The 26,501-nt window shown below is 42.0% G+C and overlaps 1 protein-coding gene across 1 annotated transcript; it reads left to right on the forward strand.

Annotated features, from left to right (window-relative positions):
• Positions 1-1,392: 1,392 nt before the first annotated feature.
• On the forward strand, positions 1,393-25,016 carry LOC136657569 (sodium-coupled monocarboxylate transporter 1-like). Its single transcript, XM_066634487.1, has 15 exons — positions 1,393-1,743; positions 2,546-2,611; positions 7,699-7,750; positions 10,807-10,874; positions 11,285-11,439; positions 13,247-13,387; positions 15,515-15,644; positions 17,001-17,089; positions 18,267-18,379; positions 18,724-18,791; positions 19,951-20,037; positions 21,618-21,790; positions 23,626-23,729; positions 24,278-24,363; positions 24,885-25,016. Exons 1-15 carry the CDS (start codon positions 1,393-1,395, stop codon positions 25,014-25,016), a joined length of 1,815 nt encoding a protein of 604 aa, XP_066490584.1.
• The last annotated feature ends 1,485 nt before the right edge of the window (positions 25,017-26,501 follow it).

Below are 26,501 nucleotides of genomic sequence, written 5' to 3' on the forward strand. Positions count from 1 at the left end.
TGTGCTGTTTGTCTGTTGCAGCAGCAACATCAGTGAAGCATACTGGAGTCTCATGATGATCTTTATCACAAGAACAGGAGCTGGCTGGGCCAGGGTCGCCCTTTGCAGACACAGGAAATGTCGAAGGTGCAGGAGGGGACCTGTTTTGCAAGAAGAGATCAAACAGTGAGTGGACAGAGGCCTCCTGGCAGCAGCAGAGATGCCACCCACGAGCCAGCCAGCCGAAACCACCAGGGCACAGCAGGCAGGGGTTGGGGGTGGGGGCTCAATTTGCTCTGCCTCCAGGGTGCCCTGGTTTCTGGAAGGAGGCCTGGCTCAGCGAAGCCTCAAAGGACAGACCCAGGGCCCGATCCTATCCAATTTCCCAGTGCCTGTGCAGCTGTGCCAATGGGGACTGCACTGCATCCTTTGGTGGACAGGCAAAGCAATCACAGGGGCCTCCTCAAGGTATGGGGACATTAGTTCCCTTAACTCGGGGCTGCATCGCGGCTGCACTGGTGCTGGAACGTTGGACAGGATTGGGCCCTGAGGCTGTGATCCCATCCACACAGTCCTGGGAGTAAGCCCCATTGACTACAACGAGACTTACTTCTGAGTAGCCATGCATAGGACTGGACCCTGAGGTTGCACTCCTATCCACCCTTTCCTGGGAGTAAAACTCATTGAACACAGTGGGACTTACTTCTGAGTAGACTCGCACAGGCTTGGGCTGCCCTGCATAAAGCAAGACGGGCATTGCCCCAGCAGGGACGTGGGTTGCTCCGGGGGGTGAGTAAGCGCCCTGCATCCGGGCGTGCCTCTTGCCCTTCCCACAGCCGGCAGGCCGGAGATGCCCTGCCGGCTCGCGTGCTCAGCCTACCTGGGCCGGTTTCACGGCTCCTCCTCCCTCCCCTGCCCAGGTCCTCGCCGCCTCGCTGCCGGGGCGCCAGTTGCTCCTGCGGGCGAAGAGGGAGAGGAGCTGCCGCCGCCCCTCCGCTCCATCGCCCCGCGCGCTCCCAGGGGCGCCTCCCCAGCGAGAGCAGACGTCCCCGGCTAGGCATCCCCGGAGCCGGCAGAGCGGCTCCCCGGAAAGCGACACCTGCAGGGCGCGCTTCTCTGTGGAGAAGGAGTTTGGGCTGCAGTCCCAGCCCCTTTCCTGGGAGTAAGCCCCATTGACCTTAATGGGACCTGCGTCTGAGTAGACACGCACAGGCTCGCAGCCGAAGCTGAGCGCAGCCAGGCCACGTGCGCCAAGCACAGGCGCAGCAGGTGTCCGGGACGCACGTGCTGAGAGCGCGGCGCCCAGCCCGGAGGCGCGAAGACCAGGGAAGCGAGGCTACCAGCAGGCCCCCCGAAGAGGGCTGAGCCGCGGATTTGCGCACGGCCCTTCCGGGGGCAGCAGCGGCTGCAGCCATGGGTGCCTGCAGAGCCGACGGGGGCTTCCACGCCTGGGACTATGTGGTCTTCGCGGCCATGCTGCTTATCTCAGCGGCCATCGGCATTTACTACGCCTTCGCGGGCGGTGGGCAGAAGACCGCCAAGGACTTCCTGATGGGGGGCCGGAGCATGTCGGCACTTCCCGTGGCCCTGTCCCTGACAGCCAGCTTCATGTCAGCCGTGACCGTGCTGGGCACCCCGGCCGAGGTCTACCGCTTCGGCGCCAGGTTCGCCCTCTTCGCGCTCACCTACACGCTGGTGATTGTCCTGAGCGCTGAGGTCTTCCTGCCCGTCTTCTACCGCCTGGGCATCACCAGCACCTATGAGGTAGGGCACAGGTGCATCTCAGCCTCTCCTCCCTCTTTGGGGGGCCTTATCCTGTGGGAATTCTCCCGCCTGGCATCCACCCTTTGTCCTGTGCCTGAGTCCTGCAGGGATCCAAGGCCATCAGAGCTCCCTCAGGTTGTTCCTCTCCCTTAGACATCAGAGTCTCATCTGGAAATCAACACAAATGATGGAACTATCGAATCAGTGATTCAGATCTATTTGACACAGTGGCATAGCTAGAGAGAGTGCAAGAAGCACTAAGTTTGGCAGGCGCCAGAATGTGCATAGCCTCCCTTTTGTTTCCACTGCCTGGATTGGCTCCAAAGAGGAGGGGCTACACCACTCTAGCTACACCACTGGTTTGACAGTTCCTTCAGTAGCAGTCAGCTAGGGTGAAGCCAAGTCTGCTTTGTGAATTAGGCTGCAATCCTAAACACACTTTCCTGAGAGCAAGTTCCATTGCACACAATGGAGTTTACTTACTTTTGAGTAGATGTTCATAGGCTTGTACTCTCAGGCTGCTAACCTCCATGCATATCCCTAGTTGTGTGTTTATATCCATATTTTAAAAGGTTGCTTGATAAGTAATATAAATGTGTATACTGTACACACATTAAATATATTTGTTACAGAAGTAGGCATGAGAAAAAGTTCAGTTGACTAAAATCTGAGTATCAGATAATAAATGGAAAAGCAATCTTTTTAACCTCCAGGTTAATGTAACTTTCATGAACAAGAGATACAGAAGTTTTTCCTACAAAGGTATCTAACGTATGTGTTGAAATGTTTTGTTTTTTTGCAGTACCTAGAACTTCGATTTAATAAATATCTACGATTGTGTGGAACAGTGCTGTTCATTATACTGACGGTAAGGAAACTGATATTTCCTTACTTATTCTTATCTGAACATTTCCCAACCTTTGTCCTCCAATTTCCCACTTTCAGTGGCCCGCTTACTGGAAGTAACTGGCGATGATGTCATGACATGTCTTGAGGACATGACAAACAGAGGTAAGAGGCTCAGGGAGGGAAGGAGGGCTTTTTCAAGTATGTGAAAACTGAGGGCTGGAGCTCTGCCTACAAAGCAGAACTTCTTACTGGTGTCTGAATTGCTGTCTCACTGTCGGTGGCAGGTGCCTGGGCTGCTGGGCTGCTGTGTGTACTACTGGTTGGGAAATGGCGCTATTCTAAAGCAAATTTCTACACAGTTGCTGTTTTCACTAACAATAAAAGTTCATTTAAATCTACTATAACAAGTAGTTGTAACAAAGTTTGCTTTAGGAACTTCAAAAATTAACCCCTGCTAATTGGGTAAGAGGCACTTTTTTAAGTGGGTGCTCCTTTTTTTAGCAGGGGGAGAGTAACTGGCCCACCTCACCCCAGCACTGTCTGTTCTAGTGGCTGTCTGCTGGTATTCCTTGGCATCCTTTTAGATTGTGAGCCCTTTTGGGACAGGGAGCCATTTAGTTATTTGATTTTTCTCTGTAAACCGCTTTGTGAACTTTTAGTTGAAAAGCGGTATATAAATACTGTTAATAAAAATTATTATTATTATTAAAAATATTTATATATCATTTTTTAACAAAAAAGTTCACAAACTGTCTGGCCCGATTCTATCCAACTTTCCAGCATTGATGCAGCCATGCCAGTAGATGCCAGCTTTTATAAAGCAAATGCCAGCTTTAATAAAATGTGCATGCACTGTGCAGTCATGAATTATTGTGTTAGCTTGTGGTCAGTCACTGTATGTTATATATTTGTAAAGAAAGAAAGAAATTTGACTCTGCCTGCTAATCCTTCTGTTTGGAACCAGTGAATGGGGTGTAACATGAGGCAAAGTAACAGGATAGGTAATGTTTGCGGTATATAAATACTGTTGTTGTTGTTGTGGGGTCTGGAGGAGGAAGACAATTAATGCCAAGCAGGGACTGGAGTCAAAGTCGGATAGCCAGAACATTTCCATGGAACAGGCTGCAGGGTTTTAACTAGCTTGGGGTGGCCAATGGGGAAGTGAATTGAGCATATAGACCTGTCAGGACTTCCTAGAGCAGGGGTGCCTAAACCCCGGCCCTGGGGCCACTTGTGGCCCTTGAGGACTCCCAATCCAGCCCTCAGGGAGCCCCTCTGGCCCTCCGGAGACTTGCTGGAGCCCGCACTGGCCTGATGCAACTGCTCTCAGTGTGACGGCCAACTGTTTGACCTCTTGCATGAGCTGTGGGACGAGGGCTCCCTCCACTGCTTGCTGTTTCACATCTGTAATGCAGCAGCGGCAGCAAAGGAAAGGCTGGCCTTGCTTTGTGCAAGGCCTTTTATAGGCCTTGAGCTATTGCAAGACCTTCATTCATTCATATAAGTTCCATCTATAATATAGTCATTTATGTAAATTTATTCAAATTTGAAATGTAAATTAATGCTTTTTTTCCTGGCACCCAACACAGTGTCAGAGAGATGATGTGGCCCTCTTGCCAAAAAGTTTGGACACCCCTGCCCTAGAGTTAATTCTCTTTCCTAGAATTCTACTGTAATTGGCAAGAATCAAGCAGATCAGATTACTGTCTTGTTGTCTTGTCTTATCTACTGTATTGCTTTATTTACAGCCCAATTCCGTTCCCTGCCACACAATCAAGAATGGTTGCATTTAATGTTGCAGCTATGGGTGTTGATTCTGTTGGGCTTATTTATTAGCTAATGATGCCTTACTGATTCCACTACTGTACTAGTTGTTCAAAAGTTGTTCAAGTTTTTTAGTCATGCAAGGCTGTCTCTTAGGCAAAAATGAATGTATCTGCATCAGCTGCAAAGCTTGGTTTCTCTTACAATAAGGCAGGGCAATTGAAGTGAAATGCAATTACTGTATTAAGTCAATATTACAGTGAACTCTTGATTTAATGGACCTCGATTTAACAGACTTCAGAAATAATGGATGTTGTCTGTGTCTTTAAAAACTAGTCACATGTTTTTTGCATGCATGTGTGCATTGTTGTAAATGCACTTGGATTTAATGGACTTTCAGCATTAAGAAACATCCCTTCCCCTCATTAGTCCATGAAATCAAGAGTTCACAGTAATTAAATTACAGTGCAGTTACTGACCTAGGGTTTACAAAGTTTTACTGCTCCATAACATTTTGGAAAAGAGTAGGTTGAGGGTTGAAATGTATGTATGAAGAAACTTTTTCTCTCTCCTTCTGTCATACTGTGCATCTCCCTTTCCTATTAGCCTGAATGGAAGAAGGGGGCAGAAAAACCCTTTTAATAGGGAATAAAAGGAACACCAAATTCAGTCTTCTGATCAGATGCTGTGTGATTCCCATTTTCCATCATATAAGCAGCATAGCAAAGCAACTAAAAAGGGGGTTTAGTAATTATTTAACCATGTCCTGCCTTTCTTCTATTATGAAACTCAAAGCAGCATACATGATGTTCCCAAGTGGTCACTGATTCAGGCACTGATCAGACCTAGATCTACTTAGTTTCAGCAAAGTGGTAGTTGTTTATCATGTGCTCTTGAGGTTATGCTACAATGTTTGTTAATTCAGTAGAGACAGCAGCAATTGTATCTCAGCTCAACTCAGGTTCTCAATGGAAATGGGATTGTTGAGGGATTTAGACTGCATGTGATAGGTTACACTTGGACCTTTTGGAGGAAGTTGTAGAAATATCCTGTCCAGTTTTAGGTTCAACAGCTTCTTTGTTATGGATACCTCTACCAGTGTGATCCCAAATCTTTTTGGGGAAGTAATGAGATCAGGGCCTGCTAAAGACATTGAACACAGTTTAACAAATTTTTCTTTGTGGAGTAGAATCCTACAGCGGTATTTTGGGGATAGATGGGTAGGGTAGCCTAAGAGCTGACCAGTCTGAAGTTTTTCAGTGCTAAAGCATTGAAGTCAGTCCATCAAAAACCTCAGACTGGTGAGCTCAGGCTGTCGTACCCATCTGCCCCAAAATACCACTGTAGGATTCTATTCTGCAAAGAAAAAAAATCACAGAGCTATGAACGATATGCTGTTCAATGTTACGATAATTAGGAAATCAGTTGTGAAAGTTCAGTACTACAAAAACAGTACTGAACTCTTGCAATTATGAAGGGACTACAGGAAGGATAGTAATTAGTCCTTCTTCACTGAAAGTGAAGAAGTGGCTCAGTTTGCATGTCCTCAAGGCTATGACATCCCCTGCTAATTGGACTGAGGTACCTATTAAGTGGTAGCTGCTTTATATTTATCAGGAGGAGAGTAGCTATCCCTATTTACTCCAGAATAGTATCCTTTCCAGTTCTTGTTTGCTGATGTCTCTTTTGCATCGTTTTTAGATTGTGGACAATTTTGGGACAGGAAACCATCATTTCATTTATCTCGATATGTATGCTTCTTTGTTAAGTGGTGTATACATATTTTGAAGAATAATAATGTAATAATATTCCATGTTTATATTGCTCAGAAAACAATTACTCTAGGTTCGGGTATTCTACAGCTGTTGTCTTGCAGAGGCCACAAAGAGCTTTGTTGCACCTTAAATATTAACATTTTTATAACATGAGCTTTTGTGGGCAAGAATCCACTATATCTGCCTAATCAGTCATGCTACCATATGTTTGTTAATCTTTAGGTGCCATAAAGTTACTGTTACAGATGGCCCCCTGTATCCGAGGATCTGATCCAAGTGCCCCCCCACGCCCATTAACATCCACTGATCCAAGCCCCCCCCCCCCAGCCATTAACTTTGGTTTTATTTCTACCAGTAGCACCAAGGATGAACATGTCTTGCTTTTACAATTTGCTTTAAGCACGAAGCTTACAGACAAGGCAGACAAGCAGATAGGAAGCCTGCATGTTAGAGAGAACAACTCGTGGAACATGAAGCTCTTCTAGTTAACACTCTCTGAGTTGTCCTCTCTAGCAGGTAGCCTTCCTACCTGCTTTTCTGTCTGTAAGCTTCATGATTATAGCAAACTGTAAAAGCAAGACACGTTTGTCCTTGGCGCTACTGGTAGGAATAAAAACAAAGTTAATGAATGCGAAGATAGGGTTCCTCTGTATCCGTGGTTTCCATATCCACAGGGAGATCCTGGAACACATCTGCCATGGATACAGGGAGATGCTTGTACTGTTCCTGTCATTGCTACTGTTAAAGTTGGACTGTTTTTTTTCTTTCTACAGTTTCATTAGAATTCACAATTTCACAAAACTACAGCACAAATACACAAGGGAAACAAGAAGTGTCATGACTTTAGGTTAAGATTAGGATTATTTTGCGAAATGAATTTTGGTTCATATTAGTTTCAGTCTGATGGTATTGTGAGGATTATAATGCTGAATATTCTAATGCCCCAAATCTTTGGTTGTTCAGAGTTTTGCTGACATTTTTACACCAAACTTTCTTCCTTTTCTTCATTATTTCCACTTTGACAACTACACCAACGTTACTAATAGCTAACTATTTTTTACCATGTTTGTCTCACAGAATAAGAGCTATCTCACTTTACTGGAGTGCTACAGAATTTGAAAAACTTCTTTTACATAATTCTGGATGTAATTCAGAGTGCACTTGCTTCAAAGTAGTCTCTCTAGCTAATAAAAATACTTCAAAATATGTGGTTTGAGGCAATAGGATTCTGCTGGTATAAATGGATGTGAAATTTGCACATGTAGGATATGTGCAACCTCCTGATTTTAGAAATGGGCTATTTCAGAATGCCAGATGCAAGGGAGTGCACCAGGATGCAGGTCTCTTGTTATCTGGTGTGCTCCCTGGGGCATTTGGTGGGCCACTGTGAGATACAGGAAGCTGAACTAGATGGGCCTATGGCCTGATCCAGTGGGGCTGTTCTTATGAAACTCCTACAAATGCCTATGAGCTTCAGTAAAATGACAGGATAATAAACAATGTCTACAAATGCGTCAACTTTACATTACTAAAATTTTTCATGTTTTTTTTTTTTTGTCTTCTCCAGATATTGTATACTGGAATTGTCATCTATGCTCCAGCCTTAGCTTTAAATCAAGGTAAGGTTCAGTCGCATATCAAAGTCAAAAAGCTTTATTGGCATAAACAATAAAACCAGGGTGTTAAACAGAAAAGTGTCCATATGCATTAATTAGACTCAACTTCTTGAGACAATTCTTGTATAAATACAATAAAGGTACTTTGCCAAGTTAGGGCCCAATCCTATCTAGTTTTCCAGTGCTAGTGTAGCCTTGCCAATGGGGCATGCGCTGCATCCTGTGGTGGGAATGCAGTCACAGAGGCCTCCTTAAGATAAGGGAATGTTTGTTCCCTTACCTCGGAGTCCCATTGTGGCTGCACCTGTGTTGGAAAGTTGGATAGGATTGGGCTCTCAGTTGTTAAAATTTCATTCCTGCTGGTTAGTAACTGTAGTCGCATATCAGATTGTGTATTGTTTTATATCAAAAAAGTTGATCATTCCATCAAGAGTGTGAAACATTCCAAGACTCCTGCTGACTTGAGCAGAATTTTGTTTAACTAAAGTTCCAGCATTAGAACTGCAGCTATGAGAGTTTTAAGAAGAGACTTGGCCGCAGTGTCTCTGCAGAGACTGCAGAGTGGGGGGGGGGGCTGCAGATACTTGCCCCCCCCACTGATGCAGCCGTGTCAATGAAGCGCTTGCTATGTCTGTGGTGGGTGTACATCTGCAGTGGAAGTCACAGCGGTCTCCTCAAGGTAAGGGAACATTTTTTCTCTTACCCAGGGACAAGACTCTGCTGCCCCAGTCATTTTGCTGTTAAGGAGCGTAAAGGAGAGGGATGAGGAGAGGGAACATGGATAGGTTCCTTGTGCATGCCAGAGCTGCCTGGTTCCACCTAATCCCTCCCAGTTCCCCTTCCTGCCTGTCCCCTCCCCATCTTGTTCTTCCAACTGCCAACTTACTGGCGCTGCAGGTAGGAGGCCTCTCAGCCAGCCTGCGTATGTTACATATCAGCCATATGCACTGGCAGTCCCATTGCACACACTAGAGGTACATCTCTTATGCTGCTAGGCCAGCATATTGTGAAGGCCAGTTGAACACACTGACAGAGCACTTAGTTAGGATTGGGTCCTTAGTATTAAGCATCTTGAATATGTAAACAATCTAAGTTTCTGGGAAGTCAGCTGTGAACCTAGCATCCCACATGCACTTTTAAGGAAAAATCCAAATAACTGAATCCCTAAAAACAGATTCCTAGAAAATCCACGTGGCTGCTCAACTCACATGAAATATTTGCTATATGAATGCTCTGGAAGCAAGTGTGTATTCTCAGATCGGTCATTTTCTGTCCTAGGTATTTAACACTAGTTGCACTCCAGACAAAGAACTCCGCTCCCTATAGGTGTGGAAAACTGTGCAGCTACTACTATGTACCAGTTTGTTGCGTTAATATGAACGATTATATGTCTACAATGTATTTGGCTCCCTCCTTTCTCTGTTTTAGAAACAACAGAGGATTGTTGCATAGTCTGTCAAGCTACAAAAATAGGAATTATTATTATTATTTTATTAATTTATATCCCACCTTTTTGCCCCATGGGCACACAAGGTGGCCTACAACAATTAAAATATAAAAATAGCAATTAAAAACAATAATTAAAACAGTTGCACATATTAAAAGATCTAAAACAAGCCCCGTGGATTCTAATATAAAAGAGAAGGAAGCCAGCCAGCCTGTCAACAATTAAAAGCTTTTTGAAATAAAAAGGTCTTCAGTCCATGCCAAAATATTAGCAACGAGGGAGCAGTTCTCAATTCTAAGGGAAGGGTATTCCAAAGTTTGGGGGCCACTACCAAGAAGGCCCTCTTCCTGGCCGCCGCCCCTCTCACATCTCTTGGTGGCGGCACAGTCAAAACGGCCCCCCCAGATGATCTAAGAGTACGGGCAGGATTATAAGGAAGGAGGCGGTCCCTCAAATACTCCGGCCCCGAGCTGTAAAGGAAGCTTACTAAACATCCAGTAAGCCATAGTATATGGTGTTACAGTCCTCATCTTGTAAACATCAACATTTTTGCTTAGTGATCAGACCAGGGTCCACCTAGTCTAGTGCTCTGCTCCTAACCACAGCCAGCCAGATGCTTTTGGGTTTCACAAGCAGAGAGTGAAGATGATGAATTTCCCTTACTTGTTGCCAGTATCTGGTAATCAAAGATATAACTGGAGGTTCCAGTTAGCCGTCATAACTAATAGCCATTGATAGAACCTGTTGTGCAGGCTTGCTCTGTGCATATCATCCTAAACAGAGGATGTTTAGGAAGAAACAGTTAGGGCCTAATCTATTGGGCCACTGTGCCACCTTAACTAATGTTTGAGCATCACAGCATGCTTTATGGCTGTTGCAAAAGGTGACATGTCATACTGTGTGACTGGGCCACTGCTGCAAGTGGCGAGTGGCTGCAGCCTTGCACCAGCAGCATGCCAAGGAGCCCCTGCCCCTGGAATGTCAGCATGGGAGGCAGGCAGAAGGTGGGTGGAATGAGGCAGGGACCTGGGTGGGAAGGAGGGCTGATTGTGGCCAGGAAGGGGGCTCTGTCTATTCCAATGCCACTGCCAATATTCTATCCCCTTTCCATCTTTTCTGTCTTCTTGGCTCCACTTGGACTTGCATCAGCAATCATTGGCACAAGTCAGAGTAGACCCATTTGGTCAGCAGAGGCTTATCCAAAGGAAAATTCCAGGACTGCAGCCTCCCACAGGATGCAGCATGCACTCCAGTGATGTGGCTGCATTGGCTGGGGAGGGGATTTAGGGCGCAATCTTAACCAACATTCCAGCACTTTCATAGCTGTGCCAGTGGGCATGTGTTGCATCAGTCAGTTGGGGGGCCGTCATGGAGGTCTCCTCAAGGTAAGAAAATGTTTGTTCCCTTGCCTTGGAGTTGCATTGCCCTTACCTCAGTGCTGGAAAGTTGGTTGGGATTGCCTCCTTAGTTAGGATTGAACTGTTAGAGGCCCAAGACCCAATAAAATTATTTTCATCATTCTTTTTATCTATTGTTCAATTAGGTAAAAATCTACTGTTGTGCTAGTATTATTTAAATTGTCATCCTTTACACTTTGTATTTTCTCTTCTAGTTACAGGATTTGACTTGTGGGGTGCAGTGGTTGCAACAGGAGTAGTCTGTACTTTTTATTGCACACTGGTATGTCCAGAGATCATTTTAAAGCTGTTGGTTTCTTATTGATTTTTTAAAATCACATATAAGCATAAGATATTACACTGAACTTTTACTCAGACTCGACATTCTCCATTCTTATATCCTTCCCCACAGCTGCATATAATTCACTGTGAAACTCTTAGTTTATTTTAAGAGTTCTGCTTCTGCTAAATGTAAAAAATTGTTTGGTTCACCTCCTTTTAAGTAGAAGTCAGCTGTCAGGAAACAAGAATAGCTTATTTAGAGAAATGCACTGTGAACCTTTTAAGAATTAATGCACATTAAATTTAAAAAAAATTCCTTCTCTGGTGCTTTCCCTTTTCTTTCAGTATATGTTTTCTGCTGAGAAATGTTCTGGCTTGCATGTTGGAATATATTTGCTTTTCCCCATATAGGGTGGTCTAAAGGCAGTAGTATGGACAGATGTCTTCCAAGTTGGAATCATGATAGCTGGGTTTTCATCTGTGATTATACGTGCTGTGGTGGTTCAAGGTGATATTGGACGTATTCTGAATGATTCCTACCATGGAGGAAGATTAAATTTCTGGGAGTAAGTTTTAAATTTGTTTGGGCTGCAACATAAAAGAAGGATTTCACAACAACATCTTAAGCACATTTATTTTATGTTCTACTGAAAAGTGGCATATTTCTGATAATTTGCTTAAGGTTAGACGGTGTTATGGATGTCCTAAAATATTCATGGAGTGAATAACGTGATAGCTTTTTGTCAAGTAAATAATAAGTTTTGATCTTAATAAGGTAATTTTGATCAAAAGCAGCATTTATGCACTTCTAACAAGTTTAAATTTGCTTGTTACATTTTTATTGTATATGTCCCATAATTATATATTTGTTGTGCACAATTGGTAAATACATATTTCTCCCTGTGTTCTACCTGTCAAAACACTATACACTGAAATAAGTTCAACTGAAACTTTTTAAGACTTAAGGCACAATCCTAACCAACTTTCCAGCACCAAGGTAAGGGCAATGCAGCTCCGAGATAAGGGAACAAACATTCCCTTACCTTGAGGAGGCCTCCGTGACTACCACTGAACTGCAGGATGCAGCACACGCCCCATTGGCACAGCTTTTTCAGTGCTGGAAAGTTGGTTAGAATTTGGGCCTTAGTTTCACTGTAATATGCCAAGGATTGGCATGTCAATGCAAGAGTTTTTGGGGTACAATGGGAATAACTTTATTTGAAGCCACTGAAGTCATACTGGTACCATAGGACTGGTAGCATTGGCACCCCAAACTTTTAAACATATAATCCATAATTCCAGGCCCATTAACCCAGGCCCAATTAAATTCCATCACTAGGAGGGGCCATCACATTTCCAGGTGGGGCTTCAAGAACAGAACAGAAAATCAGTGGTTTCTTTATAACTAACAGAAACATCCATAAAACTGTCACAGAGTCCAAGTGTGTGTGTATTTTAGTGTCTATGCATTGTTGAAAAACCCACCCTGAGTCAGAGGTAATCTTTAGTGTGCGCTGCTGAGTGGGCTGTGGTTAGGAGCAGTCCCACTCTCTTTAACTACTACCAGTGCAATTCTCTGATGATGGGATTTGGATGATGAAGCAGCAGGGATGACAGCCAGAATGCAGGAGGAGAAAGTGAAGTATTCAAGATAGAACTGACTAAACACAGGATACAACTCATTTTAGAGCTTGCTCTGTGGCAGTGATGATGGTCAAGCTATCATACTTTATTAGCATCCTTGCATTAGTGCACCATCTACTAGCAGAGCTCTTAATAGTTCCAGCAGGGAGCCTGGTTTCTACTAAGCCTTGAAGGAATGATTATTTAGTGGTCTGTTGTAACATGTTTGCAAGATACTTTGCAGACCAAATCATTTCAGTTTGCCGGAAGTATCTAGTAAATGTTTTTCTGAGAGAGGGGGTAGTCCTGGGGCTGGGGGGGAACACAGAGAGAGAGAGAGAGAGAGAGAGCCCGCTCTGTTTTGAAGTGTTAACTGAAGAACAGACGCATTCCCCCACAGTGGTCTATACCCAAATGATTCAGAGTCTCTGCCAGGGTTATTTCATTTAGGATCGATGTGCTTGGTTTTCAGAAATTCTAAACATGTTTGCTACTGAAGTAACAGCTCTGCCATGAACATGATCTTGCCTATAAAAAAAATCTACGAATTATATATTTTCTACTCAAATATATATATAATTTAAAATGTGTGTTTAGTTACTTCAGTTTAATATTTAAACTCTGTTGTCAATATTTTTACAAATTGAGTTTGAGAACTTGAATATACATTGAATGTGAAGATGGAAAGAAAATATGCAGATAACCACTAAACATTCAATATTGTAAGAAGGATTGTTTTCTTCATTGTAGTTTTGATCCTAATCCTATGCAAAGGCACACCTTCTGGACAATTGTTATAGGTGGAACTTTCACTTGGCTTGGTATATATGGAGTAAACCAGTCTCAAGTTCAACGATACATTGCCTGCAAAAGCAGATTTCATGCAAAACTGTGAGTCAGTTCATTGTTCTCTTTCTTTTGCCGGAATATATGCTTTACAAGACATGTTTACAAAAATTAGCACCCAGTAATGAAAAGTAATAACAATCTGTGCCTTCTGCTTTGTGAACTATGTCAGAAGCAAATAATTCCAATATTTAGTTTAGACATAATTTATAGTAATCACCATAAGATCCCTACTCAGTTAGGTCAGAGATTCATCTAGTTCAGTACCCTGTTTCATACAGTGGCCCACCAGCTGCTTCTGGGAAACCCACAAGCAGGTGCGAATGGCATACTTCTCTCCCATCATTGTTCCCATGCAACTGTCTCGAGGTAGCATATAGCCATCATGAATAGTAGCCATTGATAGACCTGTTTTCCATTACTTTATCCAGTCACCCTTTAAAGTCATACAAACCAGTGGCCACCACCATACCTTGTATCAACACAGAATAATTCACAGAATAATTATGTGCTTTGTGAAGTAATACCTCCTTTCTCTGTCTTAAATCTCCCACCACTAATTTCATTGGATGTCCCCAGTTCTAATATTCTGAGAGAGGGAGAAAAACTTATTTCTCTCCTCGCTATAGATATTTTTATGTCTCCATCAAATCCTCCTTAATTGCTTTTTTTTCCAAGCTAAAAAGCTCCAAAAGCTGTGGCCTCTTCTTGTAAGAAAGGTCCTCCACCTTCTGATAATTTTGATTGCCCTCTTTTGCATCTTTCCAGCTCTACAACATCTTCCTTGAATTGTGGCAACTAGAACTATACACAGAATCTCAAATATGACTGGACCATATATTTTTTAGGGGAAATATAGAGGAGTGGCTTGCCTGAGACCATCTTGTGAGCTCATGGCAGGGTGAGGAAGTCCTGGGAGAACTCCTTATTCAGGGGAAGTCCTGATTCACAATTCAGTCTCTGAGCCACTATACCTGCTCTCGCAACAAAAGTGCTATACAAATTAGTACTATTAAATTAGTACTCTGCATCATCCTGAAAGTTCAGAGGAAGCAACAGTAATTTACTTGTCTAAAATCAACTAAAAACCAACTAAACAAACAAGAATAAAACAAAAGCAAACTAAAAACCTCACTCACAATCCAATTCTAACCTGTGCTGATGCAGTGGGGTCGTACTGTGCTGTGCCGTATCCAGTGCTAGTTAGGAGGATGTTGGAGATCTACTTGGGGGAACAGGATATTTTCCCCCTGTAAAGCTCCTGTGCAAGCTAAATTGCTGGAGCAAGTCTAAGCAGCTCCATGTAAAACTATCAGGCCCAGGAAGGTGGTTAGGATTCAGCAGAGGCTTCCTCTGCCAATTCTGCCCCCTCCTGGGCCTATCCCATCCTTTGTTCCATCCTCCCTCTGCACCCCCTCCCCATCTCCAGTCTGCCCTTCCCACAACACTGTGCTGCTCACTAGAGTATTCCCCTCTGGCCAGAGATTCTCATGAAGCTCCGGTGGGCTGGCACAGGTCTTTCTGTTGGCGCTGCTTGCTCTAGAGTAGTCACAAACATGGTTTAGGACACATTTGCAACACTCTAGGCTGGTGCAGTGGCTGCTGCACTGGCTGAAGAGGAGGTCAGAACTGTGCTGTCATATGTTTAACTGAAATCATCAGAATGCTTCTGAAAGGTATTAAGGCTTTAAGCAAAGTGTTCTTGGCTGTGACAGAGGAGAGAGGCAGTCCTGTGTTGGACTCAAGCTAACACTATAGTTTTGTAAAAAGCTTGAAATTGTGTGGGCAGTGTGTAGTATCTACTCAGAATTCAGAAAGAAAACTGGGAGGGGTTTCCAGAGGTGATTTACTGTTCCAGAGGACAGTAAAAAAAATGTTTGTAAATATCCTGTATTATCGCAGCTCAGGGAATAGTGGGTTGGTGACAGCAACTTCCTGGCCAGTGACATGCAACAACCTGTTTTAGCCACATGTACACACAAGTGCTAGCAACTTTGCATCACTTCTTTAGCCAAAGAAACTAATCTATCCTTATCTAACAATGATCCCTTTTTCTTTGGCTGCCAGAGAGGAAATGAATACAGGTCAGTACAACACATAATTACACCGTGGTACAACACTGATATTTTCTCACAGTTCCAAGATGAAAAAGCCATGCTTATTTCCTTATAGATCTCTTTACATAAACCTTGTTGGATTATGGGCAATTCTTGCATGTGCAGTGTTATGTGGATTAGCAATGTACTCTATTTATAAAGATTGCGACCCTTGGACAGCAAAATGTGTGTCAGCACCAGACCAGGTACAGTATTAGACATTCCTTATACATCAAAAATAATTAGAAAGTAGATTAGAATTGTGATTTGGGGTTTGGCACTGAGATGCTATGTTGAGTACATGGACTCTGATGATAATGATATAGGTGTAGCCATACCTAGAGAAGAAGAGCGTTTGGAAAGAGCTATTAAGGGATAACATTGTAGCTAGTGTCCTGAAAGGATGACTTGTACAATTCAAAAATGAATGAAATCTAAGTACTAATGCAAAACTTATACCTAGAATTTATTGTGCCTGAAAAAAGTTCCTATGAAAGACCATGGGTGGCATTTCATATTTCTGCCTTAGGGAGCTTCCTCTGCAAATGAAAGCCTCCTCTATGAATGGATTGTTCTGCTCATAAGTGGAATGCTAGTTTCATTCCTGGAGGAAGCTTTCATTTGTGGAGGGAGCTCCCAACATCAGAAATGCTTATTGGGATCCCAGCCATTATTCCTCATATTTAAATTCATTGTTACAAATATGTATGTATATAAACTTAGAGAAATTGTAAAGAATGAAGATGACAAAAGCTATACAAATTATATAGCAGGAGTGGCCAAACCACAGCTTGCAAGCCACATGTGGCTCTTTTAACATATAATATGCGACTTGCAGAAATATGTTGCCTGAGCTCCTTTTTGCATCACAATTAAGATATAAAAGGTAAATTAAAAAATTTTAAGCTTTATAATCATTTACCAGGTACAAACTGAGAGTCTACTGGATTAAATGTTTATGGTAAATATATTTAAGAATTTTACTGCTAATTTTAATGCTAGATTTGAGTCAAGGATTAAAGAAAATTTGAATCTGCAAGGATTACAGAAGAATTGTACTGCAGAATCACTAATTATACAAGCCAGTGTTGACATTGTTAGTTTTGATGAGTGTGGCCTGTGACTGTGTGTTTGTGGTGTGTGTGGCTGTGTTGCGGGCAGTGAAATTATTAGAGTATTAGGGCACAATCCTAACCCCTTATGTCAGTGCTTTCCAGCACTAACATAAGGGCAATGCAGCTCTGAGGTAAGGGAACAAACATTCCCTTACTTTGAGGAGGCCTCTGTGAGTGACACGCAACCACAGGATGCAGCACGTGTCCCATTGGCACCACTATGCCAGTGCTGGAAAGCACTGACATAAGGGGTTGCATGCTTAGTGTGATATTGGGCAATGCAGAGTTTGGTTGCACTGCATGTTGGAGTGGCTCTCAAACATTTGAAGTTTATCGTATGTGGCTTCTAAATTAAGCAAGTTTGTCCACCTCTGATATGTAAGGGGTGAGTGCAAAAAACTACATGAAAATGAAATGTCAATGTATAACAATATTTGAATTTTTCAGCTCATGCCGTATTTGGTACTGGATATTCTACAGAATTTTAAAGGCATGCCAGGCCTTTTTGTGGCTGCTGCTTACAGTGGAACATTAAGGTAACTTCACTGGAAAGATCCACTGGAAAGTGATTAAAATGACTATAGTAACTCTTTATCAATTTAATCAATAGTTCAGTCATTTGAAGCTGTTGATTAATTGGTGGGGGCCAGTTGTAGGGCTGGAGCTCAGTGGAGCTCAGCGCCAGCTCTGGGTGTCACAAATGTGCCATAAGGCACATCCGTGGCACTCAGGAGGAGGGGCCACCAGTGCTTGGCCAGTACCACTTGGCACTGGGCCTCAGCGCCAAGAGGAGACACCATGGGAGCACCTGGGGGTAAGTTGCACTACAAGGTGGAGGTGTGGGTATTCGGGGTATAAGGGAGGCATCAGGGCAGGGGAGTTACTGGCTCGGAAAGATTCTATCCTCCAAGTTTGATTGCAAAGCCTGACATTGAGGTTCTCCAGTCTGCACCAGCAAAACATCTAGGGCCTGCGCCCTCACTCCGGGGAAGGCCCTAACCCCGAGGAGACCTCCAGCGGCTTCTGCAGGGCCGCTGCACCTGGCAGCCCTGCCGGGGATAGGATTGGGCTGTTCATTGGCAACAGCAAATTTGAATCCATGGGGATGTCTACTTGTTTATTTTTTGTTATTTTGCTTTAATTTGATATACTGCTATTAACAAACAATGAAACAAGCTATTAAAGATGGACCTTCGAGACTGTGATGAAAATCTCAGATAAATTTCTTTTACATTTCTACCCATTTTTAGCCCCTCTAATCCCCTGGAGGCTTATGTGATGTCTGTGCATCCTAAAATGTTGCTAAGGCATCCTGCTGCAGTAGCCAATTGGATATTTTTGAGTGTTCAGGGTAGTCTTCGGTGCTCCTGGAAGCCATTTCTTGGTTGTGCAAAACCCCCCCCAGCCCTGTCTCACCCCAGAATGCATCATGCAATCCATTCTGGGCTGAGCTAGGGCCAAGGGAGGCAGTGACTTCTAGGAGCACAGAAGACTGCCTTACACACCTGAAAACAGGGCGATATTGCATTGTGAAAGTGGAGAAACTTATTATCTGACTTATTTTGACACTTGGACTCCTAAGTGGACTCTGATATCTGCAGGAATCTGTGTGAGCAGTGGGGGAACCAAACAGAGGAATGGGGGAACCAAACAAACCAAATGCAACCATAAGTAGGTATCAAATTAAAATGTGCTATATTTTGTCTTCCTTAGTACAGTGTCATCTAGCATTAATGCTTTAGCTGCTGTGACCGTAGAAGATCTCATTAAACCCTATTTTAAATCACTCACTGAAAGGAAATTGTCTTGGATTTCAATGGGAATGAGTAAGTCTGAATATTGATATTTCCAATTTTTATGAAGCTTTTGCAATCTTGATATCATCTTTTATTTCCAGTGGAATCAGAGTGCATTCCTATCTTGCCAAAGCGCCGGCACAGTGACTGCTGTGCTGATGCTGTGTGTCACAAACATGCCATAAGGCTCATTTGTGGCACTGTACGAGTAGGCTGTGCCAGCGGGAAGGCCTGCAGAGCCCCACTGATGCTGCGTCCGCAAGGATGGCCATGGGTCAAGATAAGAAATGTGTGCAGATTGACTGTGTTTGTGAATTGCTGTGACAAAGTCATAAAAATATAATTTGACATCTCTGGATACATCACTCCTTTAGGTCTGTTTTATGGTGGAGTATGCATTGCTATGGCTGCTGTGGCATCACTTCTAGGAGCTTTGTTACAGGTAAGAGTTAATAGTTCCTCAGTTCATTTTAAGTTGTCAAGGACAACCGACCAATCAGTGATCATTCCGTTTTATCCTTTATACTTTGAACCACTTACTACATCGATAGCCTTAAAAGTTATTGCGTAACATAAGAAATCTGAGGATCGGTTTTACAGTTTTGATACTATAGACTTGTATTTAATCGGGAACACATTGTTTTACTTTCAAAAAGGCCAGTCAAATGCATCATTTAAAATGCAGGAGATTCAGGGCCCAGTCCTATCTATCTTTCCAGGGCCAATGCAACTGCAGTGCAGCCCTGAGGTCAGGGAACAAATGTTTCCTTTCCATGTGGAGCCTCTGAGACTGCCTTCCCACCACAGGATGCAGCACGCACCCCATTGAAACAGTTTCATTGGCACTGGAAAGTTGGATAGTATTGGACCCTAAGCTAATTTAGACTAGCTGGTTGTGAAATATAATCGTTGAAGTGGGATACACTTACAAGTAAGAGCAAAATTATGTGTTACGTAAAACTGCATGTAATTAGCTCATTGGTCTATTATTGTAAAAACTGCTTCAGAAGGTGCAATTGACATTGGAGAATATGTTGAGGAGAGAAGTTATGTAACCCTTGTCTAGTGCACTTTTTCTCCACTCTAAATCATACCCTCTGAACGGCTTTTGCTCATATGGACAAAAACACATTTTAACCCTACAGAATGCCAAATTGGGAAATATGGAGTGGACAAAGGATTAAGTATCCCCCCTTCCCACCACTTTTTCATTAACACTCACACCCTCCTGAAGTGCCTTCTAACTTGCTTATAGTAATCTATGGGCCAGCCCAATCCTAACCTGCTCCTGCAGTGGTGTCTTATGGCACTTTTGTGATACTTCTGGGCCTGCACAAGAGCATTTCTGGATTGCATTCTAAGTCCATGATGATATATCCTGAAGAAAAAGAAAGAAAGAAAGAAAGAAAGAAAGAGAAAGAAAGAAAGAAAGAAAGAAAGAAAGAAAGAAAGAAAGAAAGAAAGAAAGAAAGAAAGAAAGAAAGAAAGAAAGAGATTCCAATGAAGTCAAGTGTTCTGTATGGGTTTTAATTTTTTTAGTGTTCAGCACTATTTGAGGATTTTGCTTCTTCTTTCTGATTATGACCTTTTTGCTTTCTCAGGCAGCTCTCAGTATTTTTGGCATGGTTGGTGGACCTCTCCTGGGATTGTTTTCTTTGGGTATCCTTTTTCCCTTTGCCAATCCAGTGGTAAGTAGAAATTCTGTATTTCCTTGTCATAAAGAAGCAACTGATTAGTACAGTATTTATTTAGTTAATTTCTACTCTGTCTTTTGCTTCAAGAAATTCCCCAAGGCATAGATACTAAACTGGTATCAAACCCATTTAAAACCATGAAAAACCTCCAGTCAAATAAACCAGAATAGAAAGTACACAGTGTCAGATTAACAGTGTCAGCAATTAGCCAATCTCATGAGGTTTTATTAATTAAAAACGAATTTACTACCCTCCTTAAAGATTTATGTAAAAACTATCTCTGTGCACAGAAAACTGGCACATGAGACAGCAACTGCACAATCCTGAGGGTTTATTCAGAAGTAAATCTTGTTCAGTGGAGTTTACTCCTAGAAAAGGGTGGCTAGGATTGCTGTTTTAGGCCTAAATAAGCATCAGTGAACACAGTGAGACTTACGTCTGAGTAGATATACAAGAATTGTACTGTAAATTATAATCAACCTCATTCTCTCTGTAAGTTATAATAGACTTCATTCTCTTTTAGTTTTCCACTAACAGGAAATTTTCACAGGGTGAAACATTAACTATTTATAACCCTCCTTAATTCTAAAGTTATAGATCAGGCTTAGTGTAGAAAATAATTATATATGGACTACACAGGATATGATGGGTTAGTTAGTAAATATAGCACTTTTAAATTTGAACCATCTATAATCACACCAAATTTATGCTGTATTCATTCATATTCACCCTGTTTTCTAATTGAACCCCTTTCTAAAAAAGGGAGGACTGCAGATGTAGTAGCCAGAAAAATAGCACTTTCATTCAGTTAAGAAGTTTATGAAAATGGATTGTTATTATTTATTACTATATTTATGCTGTAAAACAAATACACACTATAAAATAATAAACGTTTTGAAATTCTGCTTCTCTTCATTAGGGAAGGGTTTTAAAAATTCATATTTTATTATTAATATAAGCACATTTTTAAAAATGGTCTACGATCACCACTATCCTTAGCTAAGGAGGTATTTTCAGTCCCTTCAGGTTGGCAATGGTGCACAGTCAATGACAGTTATATGGGCAGCCACTAGAACTTTCCCCAACTGTTTCGTGTTCCAGGGGAATGCAAAGCTGGCAGTTCCAATGCCCAAGGCAACAGAGATACTAGATCTGGAGCTCCTGCAAGTGGAGGTTTTGTGAGAAGGGGGAACTGAATGGGCACGTACAGCTTGCCATACTGGTTTTAAAACAGTTCAGGGCAGTGCTGATGAGAAGAAACTGGTGGGCAGCATGGCTGATAGTTTTGTCCTAGGAAAGTAAAGGACCAAGGGAGCAAAAGCTGAGATAACGATAACCTTGGAGAACTACATAACTTAATCTCAGGTGACAAACTGCTGAGGTGTTTGAGGAGTGAAAGACTGTGTGAGCACCCTTCAGTGGTAGCTAGGGACATTATTTCTTCTTTTTCTCCCTTCCCCAATGGGTAAATCGCTTTACAAAATGAAAAAATAAGGAAAAAACCACATTTGTTTCTTGCCTTCGCATTTTCCATTTCCTTAAAGTTTAAAAATAATTTAACCTCTTTTTTGTAGGGTGCATTTGTAGGACTCATTGGTGGATTTTCTGCTTCCCTTTGGGTTGGAATTGGAGCTCAGATTTATCATCCACTCCCCAACAATACTATGCCATTAAGTCTTACCACTACTGGCTGTAACATGACAGAAGCTACAGAGCTGCCAGCATTAGTTTCCTTTGAAACTCAAAGGTACGTAGCAAATTTATTCCTTATCATCCTACATCTATCAAATCTAAAGTAGTCTGCATAGAAAAGTTCTCAGTATTTTCTTTGCTGACAGACCTTATGGATCTTGGCTCATTAGAATCTGAGCAACCCTTCTCACAATTTTATAAGGGTTTGTACTGAGTTCATTTAGATGTGAACAGTGGTATTCACGACCCATCTCATCATTCATCTCCTGCCACTAGTCCCTAGCTTACCACAGTTTGGCTTTCCATGGTGTCCTGAGGGAGTGAAGACACTTCCCTTCTGATTCTTAACCTGTGGGTCTGCTTATCTTCTGGTAACCTGGCATCTTCCAGAGCTTAAGGCAGGAATAAAACAGAATCAACACAGGTCTTCAAACAGGACCCAACTGTATCCAACTACCAGGGCCCAGTCCCACCCATCTATCCAGGGCTGATGCAGCCATGCCAAAGGGTACCAACAGGTACCTTGGTCATACCTGTTGCTTTCTTGCCCCTTCAGTTCTCTATACCAGTCTTCTGTATACATGCAGTCTTAACCACTTGTCCAGTTGCCATGAGCATCCTGGAATTTTTGTTGGGCAAATGAAGACATGTTGATTCTTTTTAAAGAAAACTTTTTTTTCCTGTGCCCCTGCAGGCAGCAGCAGCTCCAGCAACACTTGGAAGTGTGAGTAGCATTCCCAGTAACTGGTTGCTGCTTGTTGCTTCCCCTTTTTCCTTTTAGAATGTGCTTTGAAATAGCCTTCTGAAATGACAAAGGGTTGTCCTGAAACATTCTTGGGGGGGAGGGGAACCTTTATTAATAACATAGTCCACATATACCAATCTTTGATTTATTACCAGAGCTTTAGCCAAAAGTTCCTGATCGAAAGGCTCTTTCTTCAGTGGAAGGAGTCTTTCTGATGGGACATAAAGCCTTTCAGTTTGTACTCTTGCTCCTCCTTAGTGGATCTTCAGCCCAGATAATTTGGATTATTTGAGCAGCAAACTAGATGGGGTGATGGCAGATTTAAGGCATAGCACGTTTTCCCTGTCCTGCTTTTTATCCAAAACTATTCTTCTGCAGCTGTTTCTCATCCTGTGGGGCTCCAAAACTAGATATAGCTTCCAATAGATGCAAAACCACTGGGAAGAAGCAGTTTCAGAAAGGAATAAAATCCTGAATATTTTAAAACGGAAAGAGCTAACCACAAGATTGGCAAGCATCTTAATTCAACTATCTGACGCACACAGCAAGAAAGGAAAGGCTTCCAGAGTGGAAAAAAAGATCTCCTGTGGAAGGATGTTCAAGAGTTTGGGGCTTCCAGGCATCAGGCTCTGTTGCTTATGCTGGACAAAATAGTCTTCAGACAATTTGGAACTTTCAGCAGGCCGTCAATAACTGATGTTGGGGAAGGGGACCTGTGGGAAAATATATACCCTGAGTTAATCAGGAGACAGGCGGTTCTAGGTTTTTAAAAATTAAAACACAGCACCTTGACCTGGGTCAAAAAATGAACTGGCAGCCAATACAGGTGTCTCCAAGCTGGTGCAATGCTAGTGTGCTGACAAGAGAAGCCTTCTATAGGAATTTGGCATGGTCTGTACTCTCAACACATGGGTGAAGCCACTTTAATGACTAGTTTGCCCATATTTTTACGTAGAATTTCAGAGTTGAGTTCAGAATTATTGCTATCTTAGCTTGCTCCAATTGTCCTCCAGCAGATTACTCTCCACATATTAAAAGCAAAATACTTTTTGTGTTCCTCGTTTTTCTTAGTCTTTTAGTTTCTGTTGTCAGATTTTCCACATTTTGGAAAAGTGGTCCAAATAAATTCTGTTTTTCTCTTCTAGACTTGCCCTTGCAGATTATTGGTATTCTTTATCTTATCTGTACTTCAGCACACTTGGAACCCTGGTCACCCTTGCTGTGGGGATAATTGCCAGCCTTTTGACAGGTACTTAGTCCTTATTTTTTTATTTTATTGCAACATAGATTCAGGGCTGGTGTCAGAGGTTAACTAGGTTTGGCACTGCAAAGGGCCAGTTGGGGGTACCGGATGTCCAGCTGACCCCAGAAGCCTCCTGGTACTCACCTTTACAGTGGAGTGGTGGAACAACATGCTCAGCTGAGCATGTCCCTCTGTTACTGCCTTCCAAGCATGACTGACTAAAGAGCAGGGGAAGGAGAAAGAGCCAGTTGTGCAAGCCCTTCCTTCACTCCTGTCCAACTGGGTGGTCTCAGAGGTCTTCTGAACATCGATGGGCCCTGGTAACAAAACTCTGCAAACCAGAGATAAGTTCTGGATGGAACAGGACAGCATAAAATGTGAATTGAAAATTCATCCTTGCAAAACTGGATTTTAAATACAGCTTCTCATATTTAATACCTAAACAAGTAAATACAATTTTTGTATTTTATTCACATTCTTTAAAAATGCTGTCCTATCCTAAAATGACTTACAACCTACAGTGAGCTTTGATTAACCAAAAGGATGTTTTTCAGGAGGTTTACGGCAGAATGTGGATCGGAAATTCATGCTTACAAAAGAGGATTTTCTGTCCAACTTCTCATTTTTTAAACCAAAACAAGTAAGTACTGTTTAATAATTTTCATTTTTAAATTTATTGTAATCTCATATGACTCCTGGGCAGTAAGAGATGAAAATATACTAGGATGTACATTTTATTCTAGTATATATTTAAAAATAGTTTCATTATGGTCCAAGAGAAGTGGAACCTTGTGTTCAACTCACTTGTTTGGCATTCTGCTTGTTTGCAATACAATATATCCCTTGAACAGTACTGGGATGTAGTTGAAGACAAAGTTGTACAGCTATACCACACCCATTTTCAATGGGGCCCATAAAGTTACAAAGCACACTGTAATGTAGTGGTTCTCAAACTTTTTAGCACCGAGACCCACATTTTAGAATGACAATCTATCATGGCCCACCAGAACTTATGTCTTTAAACTGGAAGTAATGTCATGGCCGGAAGTGTTTTAATGGAAAATGCTAGAACCAAATTCAGAAATCTCTTCTACTATGAAATATCTTTTCTCATGTTTAATAGCCAATGTCTTTCTTCTTTGCGAATTTTTATTTTTCTAGGATGAGAAAGTCAAAGTTTTGACCTGGAAGCCTTATAACATAACAGATGAAGGAATTGATAATCCAGCTTTCAATAATATTGAAATGAATTTCACAGACAGTAAAGACAAAGTCAATGGTATTCATATGTGAAAGCTCCCTTGAACTTTGTGAAGTTGGCAACTACTTCAGGGCTTATGAAGCCTTTCTACTTATGAAGGCAGGATTCAGTTCAGTTCATCTCAGTCTCCCAATCATCACAATTCCTATAAAAAATGTTAATTGTCTACTCTTCCCAGGACTGTGGGCAAAAGTTCTGGCCAAGCTGCACTCCATCAATGTTAAGCGGCAGATTCTTGGAGCAAGGAATAAACTGGACGCTATGAAAACTGGAAAAAATTGACAAAAATGTTTAATCCAACATTAGTGATTTGAGAATACACAGTAAGCAAATTTAGAAAATTTAAAATATAAATCCCAGAGAATGTGAAATGAGAACTAAGCTGCAGAATTATTTGACTGTTTCATGGAATTTAATGTTTTGTTTTCCATGTAATCCTGATTCCTCACTCACTTGTGCAGTTTTCCTGTGAGCTAGTTTCCACAGGTAAAAATGAAACGAGAAACAGACCTTCTCTTATGCAAGAGATTATAATATGATAGCAACCTACATATGGTCCTTTGTGGAATTAGTGTCCAGTAGAAAATACTACTATTAATCATGTTTTCAAAATGCTCGCCCATTAGGAGCCCAATCCTATGTGTGTCTTTGGTGCCTTTGGTGCCACTTTGTGTGTCTTTGGACTTTGGTGCCACTTAGTCCATAGGATTGTTGAATGTTGGACTCGACTGAATATGGCTTGAAGAAAAAGGATAGGATTGAAGCCCCTGTTTGCAATCGTCCTTGAATTCAAAGAGGCTTACTTCTGAGTAAACATAAATGGGATTGTGCCATAAGAGAGGGACTTTTTCTTAGTTCTGTACTGGTTGGTTTAGAATCCTGCACACAATTACAGTTTCCCTCAAAAAAAAAAAAGTTACAATTCTTATAAAACCAAAATAAAGTATGCATACTTGGTATGAGTTTGTTTGGTAATAGTTTGGTTTATTTATTTCAGTCATTGGCCATAACAAAACATAAAGAGAATACCAAAATAAACCCAATCAGGCAATAAACAAAGTAATATGTATGAAGGAACCTCACAGAATAAAAACACTCCAAGCAACATGAAGGAACAGTGTTTCCTTGAAAAGGCAAATGATTGGAGCAAATGGTTGATTTGGTGAAGCCAGATGTCTGAACTGGCCAAGATACATTGCAATTCTTCATGTAAATAGAACTTTGACAACCTATTGTCTGGTACACAATCTATTCAGTCAAAAGTTAAACCGAAAGACACCAGTTTGTCTATTCTGAGGCATGCGTCTATGCAAGTTTCAGCAAATATTTGATTTATTTATGAAAATTATCAAATGTTGATCAATAAAAACTCCAACTTTTGGCACCATATAATGCCTGATCATAGTTTCTAAGATGTTCAAAATTGTCACCACCCATTGCCTGCTTGTAAGTTCCAAGATTTCAGTATACCTAAAACCGGTCAAGTCTGATCTAGATTGCTCCCCCTACACCCTTCA

This window comes from Tiliqua scincoides, chromosome 7 (assembly GCF_035046505.1).
Source record: "Tiliqua scincoides isolate rTilSci1 chromosome 7, rTilSci1.hap2, whole genome shotgun sequence".
Taxonomy (NCBI): domain Eukaryota; kingdom Metazoa; phylum Chordata; class Lepidosauria; order Squamata; family Scincidae; genus Tiliqua; species Tiliqua scincoides.